At 31.6% G+C, this 27689-nt stretch overlaps 2 protein-coding genes across 3 annotated transcripts in view; both read left to right on the top strand.

Moving 5' to 3' along the window:
- Positions 1 to 13404, top strand: part of LOC107445047 (organic cation transporter 1-like) — a 58838-nt gene extending 45434 nt beyond the window's left edge. For both annotated transcript variants that reach the window (XM_087163647.1, XM_016059358.4), the window contains exons 9-10: positions 11769 to 11932; positions 13328 to 13404. In XM_087163647.1, coding sequence (XP_087019773.1) covers positions 11769 to 11932; positions 13328 to 13382 — 219 coding nt within the window. In that variant the 3' untranslated portion in view covers positions 13383 to 13404. The remainder of the gene's footprint in view (positions 1 to 11768; positions 11933 to 13327) is intronic.
- Positions 13405 to 15251: 1847 nt separating this feature from the next.
- The window catches only part of LOC107445028 (organic cation transporter 1), a 31946-nt gene continuing 19508 nt past the window's right edge, over positions 15252 to 27689 (top strand). The window contains exons 1-4 of the mRNA XM_087163648.1: positions 15252 to 16543; positions 19543 to 19646; positions 22196 to 22350; positions 26808 to 26976. Of these exons, the coding sequence (XP_087019774.1) occupies positions 16160 to 16543; positions 19543 to 19646; positions 22196 to 22350; positions 26808 to 26976 (812 nt within the window). The 5' untranslated portion in view covers positions 15252 to 16159. The remainder of the gene's footprint in view (positions 16544 to 19542; positions 19647 to 22195; positions 22351 to 26807; positions 26977 to 27689) is intronic.

Here is a 27689-nt window from a genome sequence, read left to right on the forward strand (position 1 = left end):
CCAATAAGGGGACTCTCTGCCACAGCTCTCGGAGCGAAATGGTTAACAATAGCTAATGCTAATGCAAAGTGAAAAATTCATATTTAAACAACTCTGCCGAACGTACTTATTGAATGCGGAGTGTGCATGTTAAATCAGTTGGGGCAGAAAGTCCCCTTATTGGTTATGGTGTGGAAGCATGGAAGGAGGTTACCAGCTCAGGAGCTGTTCATGTCGCGTGACTAGGCTGTACGAGTCGTTCGTTGCATGATCTTTAAAAGATAGTGGCCAGAAAAAAGGGCCAGGTGCTTGGCCATGGTAGGGTGGTGTGTGAATCCTTTATCATTGAAAATGAATATGATCGTTTCCTGCTCTTGAATCTGAACAGGTAACTAAATTGCGATAAGTTCCACACATATACCATATATTATATGTGTAACAATAGAGTAATAATTGCATGTGTAATATATTTAACCACCTGACCCGAAATCTGGGACGTTGATCTATGATAAATTGTTTATAGAAGTAAGTTAAATTTTGCATTGATTTGGTTAAATTTGGGGTTCATTCTTTACCATTGGAAAGTCACTTTTACTGAAATTGTATATTTTTAGGCTCGTATTTAGAGTCATGTAATCTGTTCCTGAAACACGCAATGTGAGCAGTTTCCACAATTAAAAATCTCACCGGCAATGCATTTGGGTTGGTACCTCTAAATTGCGAGATTGCAATTGCAAGCTATTTTTAAAATTTGAAAATCTTTTCGAAACAAACTTAATTCGCATGTCAGTTTTATATTTTAATTTTCCTTTTTTGAATAGTGGTAACAGAAAATTGCTGAAATATTTTTTTTATAAAATGGCGTTGTTACGTAATGCCAACACCCGGTATATTTATGGCGTAATACTCTCCGTCAAAATTCCTGTAAATGCCTCAAAAGTAAACGATGGGCTTATGAAGCCTGCAGCATTGCAGATGAATAAGATGTTTTCTGTTCTTAAATCTGATCAATTAATTTACGATAAGATCCAAATATATTCCATAAATTACATACAATTATAATAATGGAGGTTGCAAATGTAACATATTTAACACTAGGTTTACGGGAAGCGTCATTTTGACTCATTTCGTTTTTTAAGGAAAATTACAAGACCAGTTTGCATTTTTATTTTATCTCCTGTAATGACTTTTATCCATTGATCGAGGTAAATATATATTGAAGTCCATTTTCTTCAAAAGTGTTGAAATATTGAAATTCTCTTTGTGGTATACCTATCGCTACCGATATGCATCAATTTGATGCGATCGTAATTTAGACAAAATTTTGAATAAACATGCGATCATCACTTCAATAATAAATAGGAATGTACCGACAATACTTCGATCCGTTATCCAATATCGTTATCTCAAATGAAACAAGCGATAAACAACTGTTGCCGATAAGCAATAATAGAAAGAACAAACGCAGAATGTCAACTGATGTCAGAGTCTCAGATTTTGAAGGTGTTCGAGCATTGAAAAACAAAATACTAAAATATTTCATAAATATATATCTCATATTTTCAACTTTTTCTTGTAGTATATAAATACGTTGCTTTCTAAATGTAGATATGCCAACTGCTCTGTACAAGACAAAATTATTTAAAAAAAAAACGGCAAATAACTACTTGTAATTTTGCATATTCTGGATAAGTAGGGTACCTCGGTAATTGGCGCGTAGCGCCACCAACCGATTCATCTTATACTGGTTTGTTCTGTGCTCAAAAGTCATGAAGGAATAAGCTTATACTGGTACGTAATTTTGCATATAACTAACTAACTAATCAACTTTTTTCAGAGTACCTATCCATGTATGGATATCTGCTCTTTCATCTAAATTGGATAATATGTGGTGGAAGGGAAGGGAGGTGCTGCGTTAACATTAAGTTAAATCTCAGAATGAACAATAGTTGATAAAATCAAGTCTGGGTCATACATAAAAATAAGTCGCAAGTTGATACATAATAAAGGGAACAAATTGAAGATAAAGATAAAGAAAGAATATTTACACTATTTACAAAAGGGGGAAGACTCCCTGTGCACTCTCTCGCCTCCCACCGGTTATAGCCGGGCTTCATTGATTTTGCATATATATTTTGCATATATAAAGTGGTTATTTATATAAGCCTACGAATTACTTTAAAATAGTGGTGGATAAAAATCTACTAAATTGAGCTTATTATACCAAAGATTACAATTAATAAACTACCACTTTAAAATATATATTAGCTGTCTAGAGCAAGTTGGCATCTCTGTAAATGCTGTTACGAGGGTTGCTATTTAAATTTCTGGCCTTGGCAACAGTAAGTGTTGCTAGGTGACCGCGGACGATTTTAATCGAAAGTTTGATATTTTTAAACATAAATTCAGCAGACGATTTACAATTATAGTTTCATTTGTGTTGTTGACAGTAAATTGAAAAGTTCTTCTCTTTCAAAAAATGGAATTGAATCGTGAATATTTTCGTGCCATTATTTTTCATAACTTTCGACGTGGATTGTCAAGACAAGAGTGCTTCGATGAACTTAATTCTTTATTAAGCGACAAAGCGCCATCCTACAGCACTGTAAAAAATTGGTATAACGAATTTAATTGTGGTCGATGTTCGATCCAGGACGAATCCCGTGCAGGTCGTCCAAAATCCGTTGTTGTGCCAGAAAAGATCGATGCTGTGCGTGAACTGATAAAGCAAGATCGTCATGTGACATACCGTGAGATAGAGGCTTCTTTGGGCATTAGTATGACTAGCATCAATAAAATATTGCATGAACATTTGAGCGTAAAAAAATTTTTTTCGCGTTGGATCCCGCATAATCTGACAAACGCTCAAAAAAAGGCTCGTGTCGATTGGTGCATGGAAATGTTGAAAAATACGTTCAAGGTACACCAAAGGCTGTGTATAACATCTACACAGGTGACGAATCGTGGATCTATGCATATGAGCCGGAAACAAAGCAGCGATCAACTGTATGGGTCTTCCAAGACGAGGCAAAACCAACAAAAGTTGTTCGAGGAAGAAGCACATCGAAACAGATGATTGCCTGTTTCTTCGGCATTAACGGTCATGTGGCAACAGTGGCGTTAGAGCAACGCAGGACGGTCAATTCTGAATGGTACACGACCATTTGTTTGCCAGAAGTCATCGGAGAAATTCGAAAAAAGCAGAAGAACAGGCGAATCATTCTTCATCATGCAATGCGAACTCTCACACATCGACTCAAACAAAGGCATTTCTGACGGAGCGAAAGATCGAACTGATGGGTCATCCGCCGTACAGCCCTGATTTGGCACCCAATGACTTCTTCTTATTCCCACACATCAAAAATAAATTACGTGGACAACGATTTTCGACCCCCGAAGAAGCGGTTGATGCATTTAAAACGCATGTTTTGGAGTTACCTCAATCGGACTGGAAATCGTGCTTTGAAAATTGGTTCAAACGCATGCAAAAGTGCATTGATCATCATGGAGAATATTTTGAGAAACAATAAAACCAATTTCGATCCTACATGTTTGTTTTTTAATTATTAGGCCAGAAATATAAATAGCAACCCTCGTATACGTATTCCTTCATACGTCAAATTGACTTGAGCTAGTAGAGATAGGTATATAAGAAACGTCCGTAAACCTAGTGGTAATTACACGACCAGAAAATTTGTAATGAATTCTTTAAGAAAATAAATGATATTCTGCATTGATTGGCTGTTAAATTTTGAGTTCAGTTTTTAACATAGGAAAGTCACTTTTTTTTTGCTCTTGTTCTCAAGCACACATTTTGAACTAAACTCAATTTTTTAAGCAGGCAATTCGAACTCAACAATGTTTTTGTGACCTCTAAATCTCATGCTCACAATTGCAAGCTTTAATAATATAGATAATATAAATAAAAACATAAATTGCAAAATTTTGTGTTATAGATTTTATAATTTTCTATTAAAATAGTGATAATTTATAAAAATAAGAATTTCTAACGTAATTTCAATGGTAAGATCTTAATCGTTGCTAAGTATTTCTGTTTGCCTGCAGTATCGGAACCATTATGTCGAATCTCTCATAACTCCTGAATCATTTTTGGTAGTGTTCCAAAAATCTGACATCGACTAAAAATCGTTTAAAATTTTCAATGAGTTAGAATTTCTAATGTAATTTCAATGATAAGTTAACATTATTTTTTTCCAGTTAACTCTTGATCGTTGCTTAGTATTTCTGTTTGCCTGCAGTATCGGAACGTTATGTCGAATCTCTCATAATTCCCGAACCATTTGTGCTAGTGTTCCAAAATTCTGATATGGGCTAAAAATCGCTTAAAATTTTCAATTAGTTCCGTTCGGCAGAGATATTTTAAAAATAAAATTTTCACATTGCTTTAGCATTAGCTATTGTTAACCCTTTCGTTACTTGTGCCGTATTTAATCGCTATCCACGCGATGCTTTGTGTGTACGAGAACCGTAATTAGCCGGTGTCGGCGGCTACAAACGGCGATACCGTTTGTTAACCACCACAATCTGATTCAAATTGTCACTGGCTGATATTTCATCAACTATAGATCTATATATCGTTTTTCTTTCCTATATTGGATTAATACCTCTAAAAGTATATTTTGAATACGTTTTATACGTTTTGTGAATCGAAAAAACTTATTTTATGTGTATTATTTTAAGGAGTGAAGAATAGTAAAAAACCTAAATATGCAATGCTCTTACTTCAGTGGAACGGACTGAGGAAGTGGGGAGTCAGGAGGGGGGCTTTAGCCCCCCTACTTTCTCTAAGCGAAGGGGGCACAACCCCTTCTAAAATTACAATTTTTAACTTAATATATTCGTGTAATTTAATTTTCCATTAAAATTTTTTTTTCCGTCTGAATTAAAAAAGAAAGTCTTTAGTTCAAGTGAGCTTTAATATTTCCTTGGTGAAAACTGCTACCAAGTAATCCCCCGCTCATCCTCCCGTAAGGGAAATATGTGTCCCTATTCCTGCCCGATGGGAAAATTTTTGGTTTCATACGCCACAATGATAATAAGAATTATAAGGATATATTTAAGGAAAAAAAGCGTAACAGAATAAAACTAAATACCGTGAAATCGTAAAAGGAGAAATATATATACATATGTGTGTAACATAAAAAGTCTCAATTAATCTTTTTATTTTATTCCTTTTCTGTAAATCCTTTTCTTAATTTATTATTCAAAATGAAACGCTTTCTCACACTTTTAAATTCACATCCTGTTCTTTAATCTGTTTTTGGTTCAAGTATGCATTAATTAAAAGACATTTTCCCCCTTTGTTCTTTGTGCGAATTGCGTGACCTATTTAACTAACCAATTACAATTACTGAGTTTTCCCTCATTCTCTAAAATGAAACATTTTACGGTTTTACTTTGCAAGATTTCCCCCAACTTATATTGAGGAGCACAACATTTCGTGTTCACGTTTTTAGCTGTTCTCACTCTAATAATTAATAAATAAAAAATTTAGTACCCTTTTCTGTTTTTATCCTTCCACTCGGCAACGTTATCTGTCTGTCTGTCTGTCTATATATATATATATATATATATATATATATATATATATATATATATATATATATATATATATATATATATATATATATATATATATATATATAGATCCCTGTTATCATAGGTGTATTCAACTTTAAGAATGCAGTCAAAAGCCATAATACGTTATAAAAAGCTTTATTTAAAGATGTGCTGGTGGTTATAACAGTTCACATCTCCACTCCACAAAGGAGGGGGTGTGGACAAGACGATGGTTCCGGCAGATGTTTATTGGAACACGTTATTCAGCAAGAAACATGCGAAAACCATCAGTCCCGCATTAAATACTACAGAGATTGGTGTAATTAGGTTTCAGTCGTACATACCTTTGTAACTCTACGCATTATGGAAAATCATTTAATGCTTCCTAACATGGAAGTGAAAGAGGGATAAGATTCTAAAAATAACTCCTCCTTTGAAATATAAATCTAATTATTATTCAATGGTATGTTTTCAGCCTTGAATTCCCAAAATAAAATATCTCTATGCTTACTCTTTTTAGACATTTTATGAAAACGAAAGAGTTTTAATTCTTTTATTAATACAAAAGTATTTATAATTTTTGTATTACTTTATAAAAACCTTATATATATATATATATATATATATATATATATATATATATATATATATATATATATATATATATATATATATATATATATATATATATATATATATATATATATATATATATATATATATATATATATATATATATATATATATATATATATATATATATATATATTAACTGTAATCAATTCTGTTTAGGAACTTGTTGTCCATTCTTTAATGCTTAATTATTTTTTTACAAGTTCAGTGATGAACTTGGATAGCACGTGAAGGCTATGTCATTGAATTAGCATTTAAGTCATTCTGAGACCACATGTTTACTTCGTTTCTAGTTGAGTGTTTCGCAGGCTTGCTGCCGAATCAAGCAGTAAGGCGTAACGAATTTCTTTCCCGCAATTTATGTCCATAAAACAGATCAAGTGGTAGGAAGACGCATATTATCATCCAACTATTTTTGCAGAAAATATTATGTTTATCTAATGACAATAACATGTTATGTATAAAGATAAACTTATTGTAAAATTTAAAAACTAAAATTAGTGCTAAAATTAGAAAATTTAACTTTGGTTTTAGCTTTACGCATTACCATTCTTCAATGATAGGTCACCTGCAATAGGCTGGCAATGAACGTGTTAAGATGTGTTTCTATAAAAATAAATAATTTGTAATAAAACGTAATTGAAATAAAGAAAAATAAATTAATGGTGAAAAGGTATTGATTCGTTTAGGGCAATCGTATGAAAATCGCCTCACTATTATTAACGTCAATAGTGCTGAATTAACTTTGGTAACTAGTACTTTTGGTATTATGGTAATTAGTACTGATTTTAATAAAAACCATACTATAATAATAATATGAGGATTGCTACAACTACTGAGATTATAGGATTTTTAGGGTTTATAAAGAAACATAAGTTCCAGAGAAAATTTCTTGATTGTGGTAAATTTGAACTATCATGAGTTGCCCTGAAGCAACAATATTTTGTTGTAGGACACTGGTTGCAGTTAATCTTCATTTTGAAAGGATGAACTTCTAGAATAGAATTTTTCTTAAATTAATAAAGTAGAGCCATCGGGGAGCGCAATAAATGAGACATAAAAATAGCTTTATTAACACGTTGAGCGCCACGTCAGCCATCGGTGGCTGACACTGACCTTTCACATAGGCCGCGAAAAACAGCTGGCTGACAGCGTATAACATGATATAGAACTATAAAATTTACACTCTTTTATGGTATTGCGGAAAATTTTTACAAAATTTACTTAATTATTCATACCTGCCAACTCTCCCGCATTTTGCGGGAGATTTTATTTTCATATTTAAAGTGGTAGTAAATATATGCTATTTTTTTCTTTTATAAATTTAATTTTTAAATGATTTTGATCACAACTATTCTTACAAAAATTAAGTTTATATATTAATATGCGTTACTATCATGGTTGTAAACTTAATTTTTTTCAAATACAACGCATTTGTTTGCTTAAAATTGAAGTTTTAATTCCATTTTAATACCACTGGGAAAAATGATAATGGAAGGGATTAAAAGTTGGCAGGTCTGATTATTGTAATTCTTAGTTTAATAAATTCAATTTACTAGGTTTTTATTCACCCCTATTTCTAAATAATTCGTAGGCTTATATAATTCATCATTTTTTCAGATAAGTTATGCTAAACCTCTTAAAAACTAGCAAAATCTGTCCAATATTTGCAAATTTAGTTCGTAGTAAATTGCCGTTGTGGCGTGACGGGCAAGACATGTAAAATTAGCGTGGCGTTCAACGTGTTAATTGGGTGGTCACGTCTATTAGTTTTGTGCTTGTTGTGTTGATCCACCACTGTGGAGTCAGTCGTTGAAATATTTGAAACACCAACAAAGTCTTCGTTAGGATTTTTCTGAAAGATCAAATCCAATTCATACCTAATTAACCCTTTGACGGCCAGGGAAATGAGCAGTTTTTGTTTCATTAATTCGCGCAGTATTACGTGCAAACAGCAGTCGAAAGTGGCATCTATTTTCCACCTCCGTTCTTCCGAAAATGTCACCCTTCTCTGGCGATGCCAACAGCTCCGGTCTTCTGGAATTGTTATAATAAAGTGGTAGCAAATTATGTAGTAAATTTCGTTGGAGATGGACAATTACGCCTACTTTTTAATTGAGTAAACAGTGGATTGTTGCTTTAACGTTGCATTTCATATGTTACTTATAGTTATTGATATTTGGTGGTGAAAAAATTACTTAAAAGGAAAAATACTCAACTGAAAGTAACTTGACTTTCGCTATCACTAGGAAATACTATTTTACAAAGCGGAGCAAGTGGGCATCTCTGGATACGGTAGATAGCACGCCTCACGCGTTTTAAAAATTTCTTAAAGTATTCGTAGTACATAAATAACAGTTTATACGTACTTTTCGTTTTTAACATAGTCAATGCAGAATAATAATGGCGAACGAGCTCAGCCAACACCTCCTAGAAGTAGAAAGGCCTCAGCACGGATCAATTTAGTAGTCCGATGTGACGAAGTTAACTGCGCAGTTGACGAAAAATAAGAAAGATGTCATTACGTTAAGGGTACAAAGCTGCGCAGTGGTAGAAAATACAAAATATGTCATTACGTTTGGACTACTAAGGGATATTTATGGTAACCCGTGCTGAGGCCTGTTCTTTCTAGGAGGTGTTGGCTCAGCTCGTCAGCGCGCATTGGGGAAAAATTTCACAACGCGAGTAGTTCTCGTTACTAACCATTGCTGTCAAAATCTTGCTCCCGAGAGGAACTCGTTTGCGCGCATTATGAGGCACGATTCGATTGCGAGCTGAACTCGTCTATAACCGTCAAAGGGTTAAAATTTCCACTGAATTCCAGAAAATTATCGATTACTATTTACAGCGTTGTCACGGGCGACGAAAAAAGCAAAACGTGATGACAAAATAAGTTAATTATTAAGAGTAGATTTATTTAAAGGTAGTAGATTTATTAAGAGTGATATTATATTGATACTAGGAGGCTTCGCCCCCTGCTCGCTGGCTCTCACCAACCCCCGGAACTGCTTTCGCAGTTCATTTCGGATTGCTTCGCAATCCAATGCTCGCTTTGCTCGCTCATTGGATACGTTCTTAACGTCTAGTTTTTGTATACTTTTTTGAATACTGAAGTTCCGAAAACTTTTCACTGTAGAAAATTCTAAACCTGTACATTTCAATATTAATTTGAAATTGCAAACAGTTCACATATTTTTCTTATTCACACTATTTTAAATTTCAGTTCTTGAGAAAAGTAACTGTTGTAAGTTTTGTTTTAAAGTCTTTCCCAACAGAGGGCTAAGGCCATGTGTTGTAAAACAATATGAAATAGTAGTCTGCTTCTGAACGCCGGATGTAAAGCATCGGCTTTGATGAAGATAATTTTGTATTTTTAATTCTCTGAAAGGCGCAACCTTAATAATATGGAATTTGTAAAATAAATGTATATATTTTTCATTGTTGACGAAGCCCATCATTTTGTGTTTTCATCAGTGTTCAGAAGCAGAACAACTATAAGTTTTTTATTTCATCACAGAAATATAAAATGAAAAAAAACGAAGAAAAGAGTAAGAAAATTAATATAGTCATAGAAAAAGTCAAAATTATAATATAGTATTTGTCAGTTAAAATAAAACTTTTTGTTTAAGTCATTGCTAACAATTCAAATTTCTCCGAGGCAATTCTAAAGTATAAATTAAGGTAGTATTGTTAAGTTGAAACACAATATTTTTAGTTCTGATGTCAACAATACAATTCAATTTTTCACAAAAACGATTGTTTCCATTGTTAAGTTCAATGTCAACAATTCAAATTTTTCTGAGGCAACTCTTAACCTCTAAATATTATTTTTTTATGTGCACATTTCTGTCAGTATTCAACCACAAAACAACTTAAAGTCCTCAAATTTAGCATGAAATTGTAAAATGTAATGAAAGAGGGTCATAGCAATAATGAAAGTAGAAGTAAAGTTAGTACTGTAAAATTAAAACAATATTTTTAATCAATGAGCCAAGTTCTTCAAGAAGCAGTTGTGGAAGTAGGTTGTTTATTTAAAACTTTTTATAGAATTTCTTTAAGAACACAATTGTTAATTTGGGCTTTTGGCGATACAACACTTTTAGAATTGAAGGATTTGTTACGTCAAGCGCTCAGGTATCATAATTTTGATCTAGTTGCACTTCTATGTCATTTTGATTTATGTTGCTAAGTTAACTTTCAAAAAATTCTATGGCTGGCAACAGCATTTTTATTTTTTAAGTTGTTTATTTTTATTTCTTTTAGAATTCGTTATTTTTTTAGCGAAATGCTTTTTAACCTAACAGATTTCTTTGCCGACTGTTTTCTCTATGAATGAAGAAAATAAAGTAAATATTTAACTGTTGTTAAAAGGATCTTATTTAGTTGTACAAAGTACTTCAGCCAAAATTTGGGAGCAACGTAAGAGAATTATATATATTAGATCAGAAACACATCATTAAGGCGACAAAGGGCTTTCAATTTTTTTTTTTTTGAAATTATAAAGGGATTTGCTTGAAATTTTCAGGATACATTTATATTGCTAAAAACAACTTTTATACAAAATTTCAAAAAAATATTTCAAAATTTAAGAAATTAAAAAATTTAAATTTTTCAATTTTTTATGTTTTTTTTATATTACTCCTCGCGTCTGAAATTTTGTCAAAATGACAAAATTCTTTTAAAATATTACATATTAGGTAATATTGGAAAAATTGTTGGAAGTACTTTTTTCATTTTTTATTATAGAAACAAGTAACATTAAAAAAACAGTAAAAAACCTACATTTTTAGGAAAAAATCATGATACCTCTATAAAATATCATGTATAAAAAAAATACTATTCACTTAATTCAAAAAACTTTTCCAACAAAATGTTAATAATATTCATAAATATGTAGCATTAAATTCTCAGGTCAATAGAAGGAAAATTCATTACGCTGGAACAGTTTGAAAATTGTAAATTTCTCAAAATAGACATTTTGAGAAAAATGACTTTTAGTACTTTTTCATTGCAAATTTTACACCTGAACAAATATTTCTTGTTTTTAATATAAATACCTATAAATATTGTCTAATGAACTAGTTTAATAATTATATACTTTAAATTTTTTAAAAAAAATTAACAAAATATTAATCTAATTTTAAATTAATTTTAAACTAAACTAATTTTAACAGTTACCTGCAGACAAAAAAAGGTAAAAAAAGGGGCGTGGTCAAAACTGAAATGGCCATAACTTCATCAATTTTGCTCTTATTCCAGAAATTTTTTTTTTAAATGTTCAGTTAAATGCCTAAATTTCAAAAATATAAAATGTAAAATATCGATTTTTTGACAAATTTTTGCTTCTTTGAAAGTCCCTTGTCACCTTAAAAGGCAGAATGCTTTGGTGTTTTTAAAACAAAGCAAACGTTGCCACCGGCGGAAAAGAAATACAGCCAAAATTTGGGAGCCACGTAAGAGAATTATATATAATAGATTATATAATTTTTATAAATGATATTATATAATTTTTTTCCAGTTTACTATTGAGAGTTGTTGTTTCCTATCTTTCATAATATAGACTTTTTACTTTGCAGTCAGTGATAAACCAGAGCATTCCATTTCTCATAATTGGATCGATTAACTTAATGGCTGCCTTCGCTGCAATTTTTCTACCTGAAACACTCAATGAAACTCTACCTTTAACAATAGAAGATGCCGAACAGTTTGGAAAGGAACAGACATTTATCTCATGCTGTCGGTAAGTTGATGTTTGCATTGAAATATAGTTGGCATTACTATGAAATTGTTACCGATACTATAACATTTATTATTTAAATTATAAATCTAAGTTTTTAAAGTTAGCTAACAAATATTCATGGAGTCGCGATAGTTTAGTGGTTAACCGGTTAACGCCCAGCGTCATGTATTTAGGACTGTTCCTTTTTTCAAAGACATTCATGGTGGTGGAAAACTTTTTTCAGAATTTTCATTTATCTGGGTGGATTAAAAGATTCTCAGATACCACAATGATTTAGTTATTTCTGACTAGATCTAGAATTAAAAGGAGCAAGTACTATTTGATCTATCAAAGACGTTTTGAATGCCCTAACAGTAGAAAAACCAATTAATTTCGATAATATATTATACCACCTTTTCCATAAAACCACTTCTTGTATCATTTCAATATATAAAGTTGGGACAAAACGGGTTAAGGCTATTTTATATTTTATTTTATACTCGGCATTGAACAGTCGACCCAATTCTGAGTTTACGATTGTCGATAATAAATTACATTCCGCAGCCTTGTAATTTTAAACCCAACCCAGAAACAAAGGAACTTTTGGATCAAACATTGGGACAAACTAGCCTTCGTGGAGGACTTTTTGAGGGAACTAATCGGTATAATCATGAAAAAGAAAAACCACGAAAATCTCTCTTGGTTAGCCCAACGTCAAGGGGATTTTAACCGGTCTGCCAATGAAGATATTTAACGTCAGCATTGTGGTTGGTGTGAGTCTGGAGCAGAATTTGTATCAACGAACCACCACTGGGATTCAAACCTGGATCGCCTCATTGGGAGATGAATGCTTTATTCTCAAAGCCACCGCGGCTTGGTAAAGGCTTTTGTGATTAACTGTCATCGTTAAGAACTGAGGCTCGATCTAGAGCAGCAACTTAAAACCCACCCAATTTCAGATCAATGTTTACCAGCTTGTCCGTGAAGTAAAGGCTGCCTGTGCGCATTGTCACAATCACAAATATTCACAAATATTGTGAAATAAATAAATCAGTCACAAATATTGGGAGTCTTAACCTATATGAATTTCTTAGCTCATCATGGGATGTAGGAAATATTCTTGTTATTTCAAATATTCGTTTTTTATACAGACGTACCATAGCATATAAAGTAGAGTGTTATAAGGTCAAGAGAAGAATTTTTTTTTTCAAAAAGAAAAAAAATGATTTAAATAGCAATCGATAAAACTGTATAATATACTAGTTAAATATTTAATTTTAATTATTATCCAATTTTTTTTTCTATTGCAAACAGTTTTTCTTTTTTTGCATTTTCTCATAGTATCACATTATTGTCTTAAAATATTTTAAAATATCTCCAATTCATGTTTTTAAAAATGTTTAACTTTCTTTTCAGGACGAAAACATTTTCTGTGACAGAAAGAAAATCTAAAAATGATAATACATCTTGATAATAAATGTTTTTCCAGTGGTTTAGAGTTGGTACTTTTTTTAAAAAAACAAGGAATAATTACACTCTAAACAGTCACATTAGTGAAACATTTTAGTTTCAATTAGGTTATTACAAACCTTTAAAATTTCAAAGAAAATAATAATATTTTATTTAAAATTTAAAATTCTTTTATCTTATCATTTTATTTTATTAAACTAGATAAAGTATCATGGATGCCAATTTTTAGGTTGTAGTAAGCATGTTCATTGAAATAAGCATGTTCCACTAAGGTTACAGTTACACATATTTTCATTTTTAATTCGAAATATTATACTTTATAACCGGAGAACTTTTTTACGGAACTGACCAGCATTTACGTTACAAATACGCCAATTCATTAGTGCATAAGATATTTTAAATTATGAAATTAAAAACGTACTTTCTTTGAACAAACATACCTTTTTTTCGACGGATTCGTATTTCTGACTCCCAAATTTTAGGGGTAGCCGTAATCTAGGAAATATGGTTCCAATAGTTTGGTCAGGAATGCGAACCGAAGTTTGATCCCTTAATGTTACTTGATATATCTCGAGAACTTTTTAAGAGATTTGAAAAATCTTTGCTCACAATTATAAGATTTATTTATCGGGTGATAATTCCGTGCAAAAATCCAGTAAATATTTATTATTTTTTATTATTTCAGTTAATAATAGTTGAAAAAATTTTTGAATTCTAACGTAGGGGAGTGTCGGGTACCCCCACCCACTGTCAATTTCATATGTATAGAATATTTTTTCAAGTCAATGGGCCATCGGACATTAACTGCTATATTAAAAAAAGATTATTCTCAAAGTTTCAAGTATTTATGCAGCTGGTAACATGGTAAACAATAGTTTTGAAAATATGTTGAATAGAGTAGTCAAATTTTTTAAATTTCTATTTTTTTAAGTTAAACTATTCTTTTTCTGATTTATTCTTTTTGCATTATTTAATTAGATGATAAAACAATAGAAACATACAAAAACATTGATTATTACTCAATATTATACAGAAATATAAGCAATACTCCTTAAGTGGGCGGGGCTACCCGACTCACCCCTATACATTTTTACACCATTTTAAGGACTGCAATTTTAAATGGCAAAATACAAAATTTGACCGGCTGAATAGTTCTGGAGAAATAGAAATGTTTGCACATAGTTATAAATTTTGCATGTAAATTTTTTCAATACCACTTTCTTATTATTTATTGTATTTTATATTATACTGACTACTGTTAAACAAGTGTAAGATTTGGAGGTGAGGAAATGATGGTCCATGCTAACATCTCCATGTCATTTGAAATGGAGCTCTGACCGATCACTGATATCGATATTAGATCCTGAGACCTATTGTAGTCTCTTACGCTGCAGCAATATGTTTTCAGAACAGTAAAATAATTTTAAAAACAAAACTTCATAAAAGTCGTTAAGAAAAATCTTAGTCGTTTAATGGATAATGGACCCATTTTCAAATTATCTATTACTGCTGATAATAGAAAATTTAATAAGATATAGAATAATTACTTCAAAGTAAGTACAGATCCTAACTATTACTTTATCGTAACTAGAACACGGAAGTAAATAAATAAATGTTTTATTACAATTCTGTCTTTTCTTCACTCAACGGAGTTGTTAGTGAATATTTCATACATTGACATACGAAGGTAAGAATCAAGCGATGATCATAATATTTTTTGAAGTCTCTATAAATACTTTATGTATTTCCTGTCAAATAAAAATAGATAAAATAACAATAAATTTTAATCACGTGGGATCGTTAATCATAGTATAAAATAAACACTTTTGAAAATATGTCATATTTATGGTTAGAACTTTCTTTTTGAGGAGGGAATATGTTTTTACGCATTTCATACTGCATAAAAAGGAGCAATTTAAGCATATTCTTTCAGACATTAGTTCAGGAAAGGTGAAACTTTGTTACTATTAACTACTTGAAATACTTTAAAACTGTTGCTGAGTGGTGGACTTGTATATCAATAGATTTACTGATCCATCGCTTTAGCCCAGGAAGGGAGTTATTTACTATTATTTATTTGAATTATTATAAAATTCCGAGCTGTTGTTGAGTTAGTGGACTTGTATATCAATAGATTTACTGATCCAAGCATCGCTGTAGCCCAGGAAGGGAGTTATTTACTATTATTTATTTGAATTATTATAAAATTCCGAGCTGTTGTTGTGTGATAGATTAGTGGACTTGTATATCAATAGATTTACTGATCCAAGCATCGCTTTAGGCCAGGAAGGGAGTTATTTACTATTATTTATTTGAATTATTATAAAATTCCGAGCTGTTGTTGAGTGGCGGATTAGTGGACTTGTATATCAATAGATTTACTGATCTAAGCACTTTAGCCCAGGAAGGGAGTTATTTACTATTATTTATTTGAATCATTAAAAAATTCAGAGCTGCTGTTGAGTGGTGGATTAGTGGACTTGTAAATCAATAGATTTACTGATCCAAGCATCGCTATAGCCCAGGAAAGGTGACATTTCCTACTATTAATTTGAAATATTGTAAAAGCCTGAACCATTGCTGTGTGGATGAACTAGTAGACTTATAGACCAATGGACTTACTAAAATAAGGATCACCAAAGAAAAAGTGGCACTTAGTTACTTTTATCGACTTGAAATATAAAAGCTTGAACTGTTGCAGTGTGGTTGATCAGTGGACTCATAGATTTGTGGATTTATCGATCTGATAGGACTTATAGATTCAAATTTCTTTAGAATATGGCTATTTCTAAAAAGGAACTGGAATTTGAGGACATTCTTGAAGAAGTGGGGGATTTTGGAAAATTTCAAAAAATGTTGGTTTGGGGATTTTTGTTACCAGCTGGTTTTCTATTACCATGGTATGTCTTAAATATTATTTTCTTAGTTTACATTCCTGACCACTGGTGTTATGTGCCCGTGGTGGCACATAGCAATCTATCAATAGCAGCGCAACGCAAAATATTTGAAACTCACAAAGATGCGGCCTGTTTTATGTATGATTTGAATTATAGAAAAATATTAGATTCAAATTCCAAATATGTGAGAAATGACAAAAACTTTGTACCATGCACAAGTTGGCAATACGATACAACTCATTTTGAGGAAACAGCAGCAACTAAGGTAAGGTTTATAAGTATATTTTTTACTTTGAAAAATATGCATCATGTTATCGATGCTATTCTTAGAGAAATAAATCTAAAACTCTTGTTAAACATTTTCTCCAGCAATTTTTTGGTAAAAAAACTTTAAAATATCATTATGGTTTCCATTATTAAATATAAGGTAAAGAAACAAACATAATATAATGGTTATTACCTTTTTATTCTCCGTTTGGACTATTTATAAAATATGATATAATTGTAAAATGTGGGTAGACTTTTTAACAGCTTAATTAATAGTATTATTGACGGTACTGCTTATTAATAATATTTATAAGATATGGGTACACATTTGAAGTAGCTATGCAAACGAATGAGTTCACACTTAATTTGTTGAAATATGTACTCCAAATACATTACATTGAAAACTATTTTTGCAGACTTACCGACACATCGACAGGAGCTTTACCCGGAAATGAGAAACAAATAATATTAAAATCATTTCTATCCATTATGTTTCCGGGAGGAGTGAAATATCCATGACTACTATAACTTATTAAACGATCTGATAACAGAAAAAGGCTATGGTAGTAAAAGATATTTTACTCCTCCCGGAAACATAATGGAATTTAATAACAGTTTTTCTTCATTTCCAGATAAGTCTCCCTCGGATTTCTCGTGACGGAAAGTCAATATATTTCTCAAACCCTTAATGGTTATTATTCTTATTTCGTTAAAAATTTATATTAAAATAATAATTAAATCCATGACTACTATAACTTATTAAACGATCTGTATTATAACAGAAAAAGGCTATGGTAGTAAAAGATATTTTAATTCAAAAAATAGAATTCTACTCTACATTTAGTATGCTACAAAATGACATAAAGAAATTTAGCACCTGTACTCAGAATGAACCAAAATGGAAATCGAATGAACAATTTTTTAGGAATTGATTGTACAAGGCTCATTGGCTTTGAGAAACTGAAGATTCGTATATGTTGCAGATTTCGGCTTTGTATTAGGAGCTGTAGCAATACTAAAAACTTACGTAGACTTTCTATGGTTCTGAAATAGTTAAAGACCATACACTAACCCATTATTGGGCAGCCACAAAAAGGGATTGATGCATGTAAAGCATTTATATGAAGAAAATGGTTGTAGATATTTATAATAAATCGACTGTGCTTCTTCATTATCATCATATTTTTTTACCTGTAAGTGGCTTCGAGTCATAAATGTATTCGTACGAAATCAGGATTTAAAAAAAAAGCGGTAACTTAACCCTGGGCATGGTTTATTTTTTTAAAATTTGCTAGTGTTACTTTTGCTTTCGTTTGAGATTATTTGTTTTTAATATTCTTAGAAGCTAAAATAATTACTCAAGATTTCTCCTAATCGAAAACAAAAGTTCAGTTATTAAAGTAAATTTATGAGCCACGCAACTTTTTTATTAGATTTCAGAGTTCGCCAAACAATACATTTTCTATTTATGTCATTGAAGCACTTAATATGTCTATTAATTTTATCGTAATGTATTTAAGTTCAAATTGCCAACATTTCTAGTCACCTGGACAAACAAATTAAAATGACATTTTGAGAATATTCTTCCTGAAATAGGAAAACAATTTGATGTGAGCGATAAGTTAAAGTTTCATTTAAAATAATCTATTTTACGTTAAGTTTATGCTCTTATGTAATTTTTAGTAATGTTTAATGCCTTAAATTGGTGAGGTTTGTTTTCAATTTCGTAATAAATTCCTTACTTTTCTTTCTACTGGATTTACACTGGATTATCGGTAGCTTAAGCATGGCTTATTTTTTTTATAATTTGCTAGTGTTACTTTTGCTTTTATTTTAATTCTAACATATCTTATTAATGTTAGTTCAAAGTTTAACTAGAAAATTTTTATTTCGAATTAAGTAGCGATACATTAAATAAACCAAACTATTTCAACTCCCCCCCCCCCCTACATTAAATGCTATAAAAATATTTTACCTACCAGTTTAATTTTTTTCCCCTGATTGTCGCCACCCTGAGAATGCGTAGATGACTCGCCCGTCTCGAAGACGTTAAAATGCTCAACGCGTCGTAACTGCAACAAAGTGACGTATTAACAAATGTCTTTGAATTATTTAGAAGTAGTAGCGAGTAAAAATCATATAAATCGAATTTATTAATTTAATAATCAAGATTAGCATTCGAAAATATTTATCCGCTGCCCGGAGAAAGCTGGCTTTTATGTTTTCATCCCAAATGGAGTTTAGAAGGATTGCTTACCAAAACAAATTTTTAATGAGTTCATTTTAATTATATATATATATATATATATATATATATATATATGATGGAAGATAAAGCTTTTTTATTCTATTTAATTACAATATTAATACATTGCACGTGAGCAATTTTTCCAAAGAAAATATATTGTTGCTGTTGCACATTAAAATTTTAAAAAAAGTAGTAGGCAAGATTTCATAAAAATCGAGCAAATTTATCATAGCTACAAATTCGATTTTTAAAAAAATTACGATGAACGATTGTAGCACTGATTACATAGTATATACTGAGTCATTTATGTTTATTGTAACTACGAATGGATAATTTCTTTAAAAAAGCAGAGCGGAAATGAAATAGTTTTGCTACAACTTTTTAAACTTTTCTATGGATTGTAGAATTTTCTAAGACATATATTTGGGTGACCCGCTTTAAATATCTTAATACTATACCTTTGTAACCATTAAAAAATATTATCTGAAATTGCGGAAATTCTGTAGCAGTTGAAAGGTACGTATGATTTTAAGCTCAACAAAATTAAAAGAGAAATTGCTGATAACTTTAATGCTATATACTATAACTATAAATTATCAGCTATAGATAGGGCATTAGTGAGTTAAACGAAATTATTGTTACATGCGCTCCAAATTTTCTTACATTGAAGTTCCAAATAATGGCTTTTAAATACTTGTTCTATATATAGAATTCCTGAAACATTTTAAAGAATGATTTGATTTTTATAGTGGAATCTAGTATGTGAGAACAGCCATTACGCCAGTCTAGCGATGGCATTAACATATGTCGGAAGCATAATTGGAACGCCACTATATGGCTATTTATCTGATAGGTAAGATTCTTTTCATGTACTTTTGGAAAATTATCAATAAAAGAAAACCAGTAAGTTTTTCTGACACTCCTTAACCAGAGTCACTAACCAGAAGCTTAACCGGTTAACGCCCAGCGTCATATATTTAGGACAGTTCCTTTTTTCAAAGACATTGATTGTGGTGGGAAAGTTTTATCAGTATTTTAATTTATCTGGGTGAATTAAAAGATTTTCAGATACCACAATGATTTAGTTATTTCTGATTAGATCTAGAATTATAAGGAGCAGGTACTTTTTGAATAAATTCCTCAGATATATCACAGGAGCCCCCAGATCCATGAGAATGAAAGATCTAAGACGAGAGTTAAAAATCAACAAAATAGATGAGCACATAGCTGAACTATGTGCAAGCTTCTTCAGAGATGCACTCTCTTGTCATACGTGCAATTACTTCAAAAATTTTGATTTTGAGCTCATCAAAGACAACATAAAATATAGCCCGGCAATCGCCTTTTTCCTATCCGACGGAGTTTTGTCCCGTAAATTTTGTAAATAGCTGTAAATACTTGTAAATAATTTTGCGCATTTATTATGTATTTCCCCTTTTCCCTGGGGCTATGTGGCTACTGTGCACCTGTGAAGCTCGGGGTAATACCTCAAAGGGAGGATTACTCAGAAAAGACTTAAACATTGATGATATCAATTGCTTTATAGCTAAATTGACCACAAAATTTTACAGCGACGCAAAAACATGCACCACATCAGATTTCAATAAATTGTTCGATATTGATATAATCCGTGATAATTCGAATTTCAGCCCAATTACCGCCTTTTTATGCTCAGACTGCATACTATCAAAATACTATTAACTTTATCATACAACCCTACTCAAGGGGATCTCCCCATTCCAAAGATGATTTTCCCTTCAAAACTAAAGATTTACTTCTTTAAGGACTTGACTTGTTGTTACAACATACTACAACTTCAAAGATACGAGGGCGTTTCGAAAAGTAAAGATACAATGGATCGCATTCCTTAAAAAAAAACTTTTATTTAGAAAACGTCAGTTACATCTTATTAACTCGATTATTTATTATTTTTCGACATAATCACCCCCGTTATCCAAACATTTGTTAAGTCGGTGCGCAAGCTTTTGTATCCCACAGTCATAGAAGGTTGCCGCCTGTTGTCGGAACCACATTTCAACTTCATCTTTGATCTCATCATTGTCGTGGAATGATTTTCCACGAAGGTGTGACTTCAGGTAAAGGAATAAATGAAAGTCGTTGGGCGCAAGGTCCGGGCTGTATGGCGGATGGTCCAATACTTGCCATTTGAATTGTTTGAGTTAGTGCTTTGGTTACGAGCGCTGTGTGAGGTCGAGCGTTGTCATGAAGCAAGTGGACTCCATTTGTCTATTCATAACGTTCCCATAAACAGAAACAATTTCTTTGTGAATATCCGCTGGTCTCTGACCTTTTGCATGAAGAAAACGTATGACGTAGCGCACTTCGCATTTGGCGAGATTCTGAATCGCCGCAACCATTTCAAACACGACCTACTCCAATCAGAATCAACGTTGAAATGCCGAACGACCGCGAGGAGAAAGCTAACGGTTCAAGGTTAATACCTGTGTTGCCAACTTGCTCGCCAAAACTTTTCTTTTCCTCTGGCGTACGGTGTATCTTTACTTTTCGAAACACCCTCGTATATAGGACCTCCCAGAATACAACAAAACAGAATCGATGAATCGGTTAGTGGCGCATCGCGCCAACCGCCGAGATAACCCCAATATCCAGCATCCAGTATTACTCATGTTATACTAAAAGGTATAACATGAGTAATATGAAGTGGTAGCATAAAATAGTCCAAGCATAGAAAAGCAAGCAAAAATAGTCCAATATTTGTTATCTCATCCATCATGATTTTATGAGTAGTTGCAGTAAAAACTTCTAGTGTTTAGAAGTCTGTGCGGTGGCTGTTATATTTTATTTACCCACCATGACAAATGAATAACATTTACTAGTTATTATTTTTGTCATAGTGGGTAACGTCGGTTTCAAACTATTATTTTTTGTTTATTTACCGAGACAAGTCAATAAGATTTACTAATTACTGATTCACAATGGTGGGAAATATTGATTTTTAATTTATTATTTTTGTTTAATTACCCTGGAAAATTAATAAGCTCTTAGATATTGGTTTTTAATTTTCTTTTGTTGACCTACTAAAACAAATCAATAAGATCTACTAGTTATTGATTTTTAATGGTGGGTAATGTTGATTTGTAAACATTTTTTTTTGTTTACTCACTGTAGCAAATAAAATCTACTTAGTTATTGATTTATAGTGGGGAATATTGATTTTTAAATGTTATTTTTTGTTTACCCACCTCGACAAACCATTAAGATTTATTGACTAGGCAGTTTTGTCCTTAACTATTGGAAGAGTAACCTAATTATCAGAAAATTCTTCCTTCTTTAATTATTATTTAACTATCACAATATAAAATATTTCCCGAATTACCAAACAAGTAGAAAAATTTCTATTATTTGTAATTTTTGTTTCAGAATTGGGAGGAAGCCTGTATTCTTCATAGTTGTTGCAGTAACGACAGTGACTGGAATTGCATCTGTTCTTGTAAATAATTTTATCGTCTTTCTTGTTCTTCGAACTATAAATGGAAGTCTCATGCCATCAATATTTCAGTTACCTTACATAATCGGTAGGCAAGAATTTGATTTAATTTATTCTTACCAGAAGGGGGGCAAATAAATGCATACAATTTGAGATCTATCAGAGATATAGTAATTAAATAACACATTTTAAAGCCTCGTAATTCTGAATACTATATAGTATTGTGGGTTATGCCATACCCTCCAACTGCTACGGAATTTCCGTAGTTTCAGAAATCTTCTTTTCAGACGGTAGCAAAATTAATGTCTTAATATATAAAAAAAATTAATTTTAGCGTAACTTGTCCACTATTACTTATAAAAGTGCAGGCCATATGGCTAGATTCTTAAGTTCTGATAAAAGTTTTATGACAGATCCATTTGCTTTAAAAATTTCTACTTTGGTTCGCTACCACTAGAAAGAATTATTTTCTAAATCCTCATAAGTTGGAGGGTATGGTTATGACTTAACTCATTCAAAATAACCAATAAATTTCAGAAGCGATAATACGATTTCATACAAATACACGCATTTACCCATTTAACACGTTCACGCCGAGTGTTGCGCCTGAAAGCGGGACGGAAAAGAGGAGATACTGGTAGAAGAACTATTTCAATACTAGATAATATTCAGGAGGAGTTAATCTATTCTCAACAATAACAATTCACTGTAAGGAAATTTATCACGCCGAAGAAGCAATTCAATATAATAATTGCATCCATTAAAAACAATTGGTAGTTATGGATTTTTATTATTCCCGGAAGAAAACTAAAAAATGAAATTTATTTGTTACCAGTTTTTACTCTGGTGTGCCTCCCGATGAGACAATATAGCGTGACCCACCGGTGGGTCCTTTCGGCTTGAACGTGCTAAACTCTGTTGTAAGGCTAAAATAAGACCAAGTCTATAAAACAAAACACTACGTTTTCTGTAAAATATTTTAAAGAGTGGTTAATATTTGAAAAACCAAAGCTTTCAGATTTTTTGGCAATTTCGCTAAGATTTCAAAAGCCTTACCACGCGAGAACTAAAGCAAAAAAGGCGTTGCATGTGAAATTTTAAATCTGTTATAAGTAGTGGTGTGGAAAACAAGTCTAAATGAATGAAAAGTAATAAATAACCATAACCATACAAAACATAAACATAGCTACCACTAGAATAACTTTTTACAAAATGCACAGAAAGTTGGCAGCTCTACACTACTGTGACCTTGCAGTGCAATAGGTCAAAACACAACCATTACCGGTTTTAGAAACTCATTTGACCATAATCTTAATTTCTTCAGACGTACCTTTTTAAAGTTAAACCCAGGGTGTTCATTTCTTTATCCAAGTTCTCGAGATTGAAACTAGACCAGCAATAGGCATTAATCTAAGTTAGATCATTCTAAATGGGACACTTTCCATTCACATTCTACTTCAGCTAGACTCTCCTGGATGTGGAACGGAATCCTGCTAAAATACCTATAAAAAAGGAACTTTAAGGTCAGAGATAGCAAACAGATTGGTCAGAGTCTTCAGTCAGCAAATAACCGCTCTCACTCGAACCCACTATCAAAACTCAACAGAAGCTGAGACAAAGAAAAAAAAAAAAAAAACAATTGGACGATAGAGATTATAGTTTGTTCTTTTTTGCAGGTTAAATTTTTACTTATGGAAGCAAAATGTATGTTTTGGTGTATAATCAACATAAGTTGCAGCAAAACTAATTATAACAAGTAATAATTACAAGTAATAAATAAGTTGAAACCAAAGTGCTGTTTTTAACACTATACTTGCTTTCCACTCCTTGAGGTTTAGACAATTTTGTTTTAAATTATTTTAATCTTATAACAGCACTTACAGAGATGCCAACTCGCTCTAGACAGCAAATATATATTTTAAAGTGGTAGTTAATCAGTTGTGATTCTTGGTTTAATAAATTCAATTTAGTAGATTTTTATCCACCACTATTTCTAAATAATTCACAGGCTTATAAAATTCACCACTGTATATTTGCAAAATTTACTTAGTAGTTATTTATCGTTTTTTTAAATTATTCTGGCGCGTCCAGAGCAGTTGGCATTTCTGCACTTAGAAAGCAATGTAATTATATACTATGAGAAAAAAATGAAAACATGAGATATATATTTATGAAATATTCTAGTATTTTATTTTTCAATACTCGAACTAAGCAACTGAAACCTTCAAAATCTGACATCAATTGACATTCCGCGTTTGTTCTTTCTATTATTGCCTATCGGCAACAGTTGTTTATTGCTTGTTTCATTTGAGATAACGATATCGGATAACGGATCGAAGAATTGTCGGCACATTCCTATTAATTATTGATGTGATGTTTGCATTCGAACTCAAAATTACGATAGCGTCAAATTGACGCATATCCGTAGAGGTAGGTATATCACAAAGAGAATTTCAATAACGCTTTTGAAGAAAGTAGACTTCAATATATATTTACCTCGATCAATGGATAAAAGTCATTACAGGAGATAAAATGAAAATGCAAACGAGTTTTGTAATTTTCCTTATATAATTCGAAATGCATCAAAATGACGCTTCCCGTAAACCTAGTGTTAAGACAGCATAATAAAATCGTTTTACGAGCGAAACGTTGTTTGCAGGTAACCAATTAAATCTGACCAGAAAATTGATTCAAAGCGTTAAGAATCATAGTCTAATTGCTGTAACGTTAACCCGCCAAGTACAGCCACGTGATTTAAGCCACATGATTAAATCTAATCATGTATGTTTTTTTCTCAAGCTGCAAGTAACTAATTATTTATCACTACTTAAACTATTACTTAAGAAAATCTAAAAAAATGAGGCGAAATAAATACTAAACGTATAGATGCAGATTGCTTTATCCCCTATTGATCCCATTAATGGTGAAATAGCAATAACTTCTTCCTTAGTGGGTGCTTCGTCACAGGAACCTATTGCCCAAATTACGAGTTTCTAGTTTCAATAGTTATACGACAAGAAAGTGATAGAAAAATTGAGCGATATTTTATTTTTTGTGCATATTGCATATCTTTTCGGAACTAATGGAGTAAATCATGAACTATTTTACACACAATTGCGAAACTTGTTTATTCTAAGATAATTCGATTAAAAAAAAATTTTTTTTCTATTAGTTATTATTTTTTTATTTTTAATTTATTGATGGTTTCAAAAAAATTTAATCGGAGCTTAATTGTAGAAGGTGCAAAAGTTTTTGCACCAATTTGATTGATGTAATTTTGATTGCAAAAATCCGAAATTTGAAGGGAATAAGCCGAATAGTTCTGGAGAAATGAAAATTAAAAATTTGTTTTCTTTAAAATTATCTTTTTATTTATTTAATGTTTTTTTATTTACTAATAGTCTACAAAATTTTGGATTGTAAAACAATTTAGGTTATATATTCAATTTTGCGTTAGATTTGGAAAATATATTTAAAATATATGTATTATAAGAATGTTAATAACTCACTTGATTTAAGTAATTTTAAATGATGAAATCTAAAGTGTAATGCGAACTGATTAAATATATTTTGAGGAATTAAATTGTAAAAATACAACTTTTTTGGAATGGTGAGATAAGCAAAATGAGACATTTACATAAAAAAAAAATTGTCTGAAAATATTCTATATTGATTCAAAGAAAGCGCGTTTTTATGACTGCTTTCGCAACTTTATTGTCTGTTCTAGTTAATTAGTATATTAACTATTAAAAGTTCTTGATGTATTATAAAACATAACATCGTAAAAAAAGCATAAATAAAATTACGGAAATTATGCTTTATTCACATTGGTATGCTTTATTATTTTATCTTATTTTATTTTATTTTATTATTTTATTTTATTTTATTTTATTTTATTTTATTTTATTTTATTTTATTTTATTTTATACCTGTTGTAGAACAGCCGGCCCAATTTTTGGGTTTACGATGACAAATATTCAACTCCGTAGTCTTGTAATTTTGAACCCAATCCAGAAAACACGAGAACTTCTGAATCAAGCATTGGGTGTAATTTGCCTTCGTGGAGAACTTTTTGATGGAACTAACCGCATCTGCGTTACATAGAAAGGAAAAACCACAGAACCTCCCATGGTTAGCCTGACGGCAAGGGTACTCTAACCCATGATCCGTCTACCACTGAAGATATTTTACGTCAGCACTGTGGTTGGTGCAAGCCGGATGCGGAATCTGTATTGACCAGCCCTCGCTGGGATTCGAACCTTTTACACTTCATTCGAAGGCGAGTTCTCTATCCCCTGAGCCATCACTGCTCTGGTATGCTTCATTATATGTAACACAAAGCTTATCTTACCTTCTATTGGTAATTAATGTGTTTTTTTACTCATTACTTACAATGATAAAAAATAAATATTTTATCACCAATAGCCCAATTCTTACACATTTTTAGACCATGTTGTTTCACAAATTTTTTTTTATTGAAAACTTTTAATGAGCATTAATAATATGAGGAAAAATAATTTAATTATATATGCATGTATATTTCAGCTATTGAAATTGTTGGTATGACTAAACGCACTTTGGTGAATTCAATGGCAAATATTTCTTGGGGAATTGGCCTTTGTATCTTAGCGTTAATGGCGTATGTCACCAGGCACTGGGTCACTCTCGGACTCTTCACCTCCTCATCCTGCGCCATTTTTTTCTTATATTGGAAGTAAGTATTTTCGACCAAGATTGAATTGAAATTTATAAACTAATTGTAAAATAGATTGCAATCGAAAACTTTTAATTGTTAAAAATACCAACGTTTGGTTGTTACCAAGGTTAAGAATTGTTGCCGAAGTTATTGTTGTAACCCCAGGTTGAATCAAAGTTAACACGTTGAGCACCGTCTCAGCCATCGGTGGCTGACACTGAACTTTCCATTTAGGCTGCGTCAACCACCGCTTGCTGACAGCGAAAAACAGCTGGCTGACAGCGTAGAACATGATATAGAACTAAGAACTATAAAATTTAGATTCTTTTATGGAATTGCAGAAAATTTATCCAAAGTTTACCAAATTATTGTGATTCTTAGTTTAATAAATTCAATTTAGTAGATTTTTATCCACCACTATTTTTAAACAATTCGTAGTCTTATATAATTCCCTACTTTTTTCATATATTTCATGCAAAACCTTTTAAAACTAGCAAAATCTGTCTAATATTTGCAATTTTAGTTTGTAGTTAATTACAGTTTGGCCTGACGGGCAAGGCATGTAAAATTAGCATGGCGTTCAACGTGTTAATTGTTAAAAATTGTTGCCAATGTTAAGAATTGTTGCCGAGGTAATTGTTGTCAGCCCTGGTTGAATGAAAGTTAATAAGGTAATAAAATAGAGAGCACGGAAGAAAAAAAATGACCGTTTTCTCATCAAAAAGCTTAAT

This window comes from Parasteatoda tepidariorum, chromosome 5, assembly GCF_982258835.1.
Source record: "Parasteatoda tepidariorum strain Cologne lab strain chromosome 5, Ptep-v5.0, whole genome shotgun sequence".
In the NCBI taxonomy this organism is placed as follows: domain Eukaryota; kingdom Metazoa; phylum Arthropoda; class Arachnida; order Araneae; family Theridiidae; genus Parasteatoda; species Parasteatoda tepidariorum.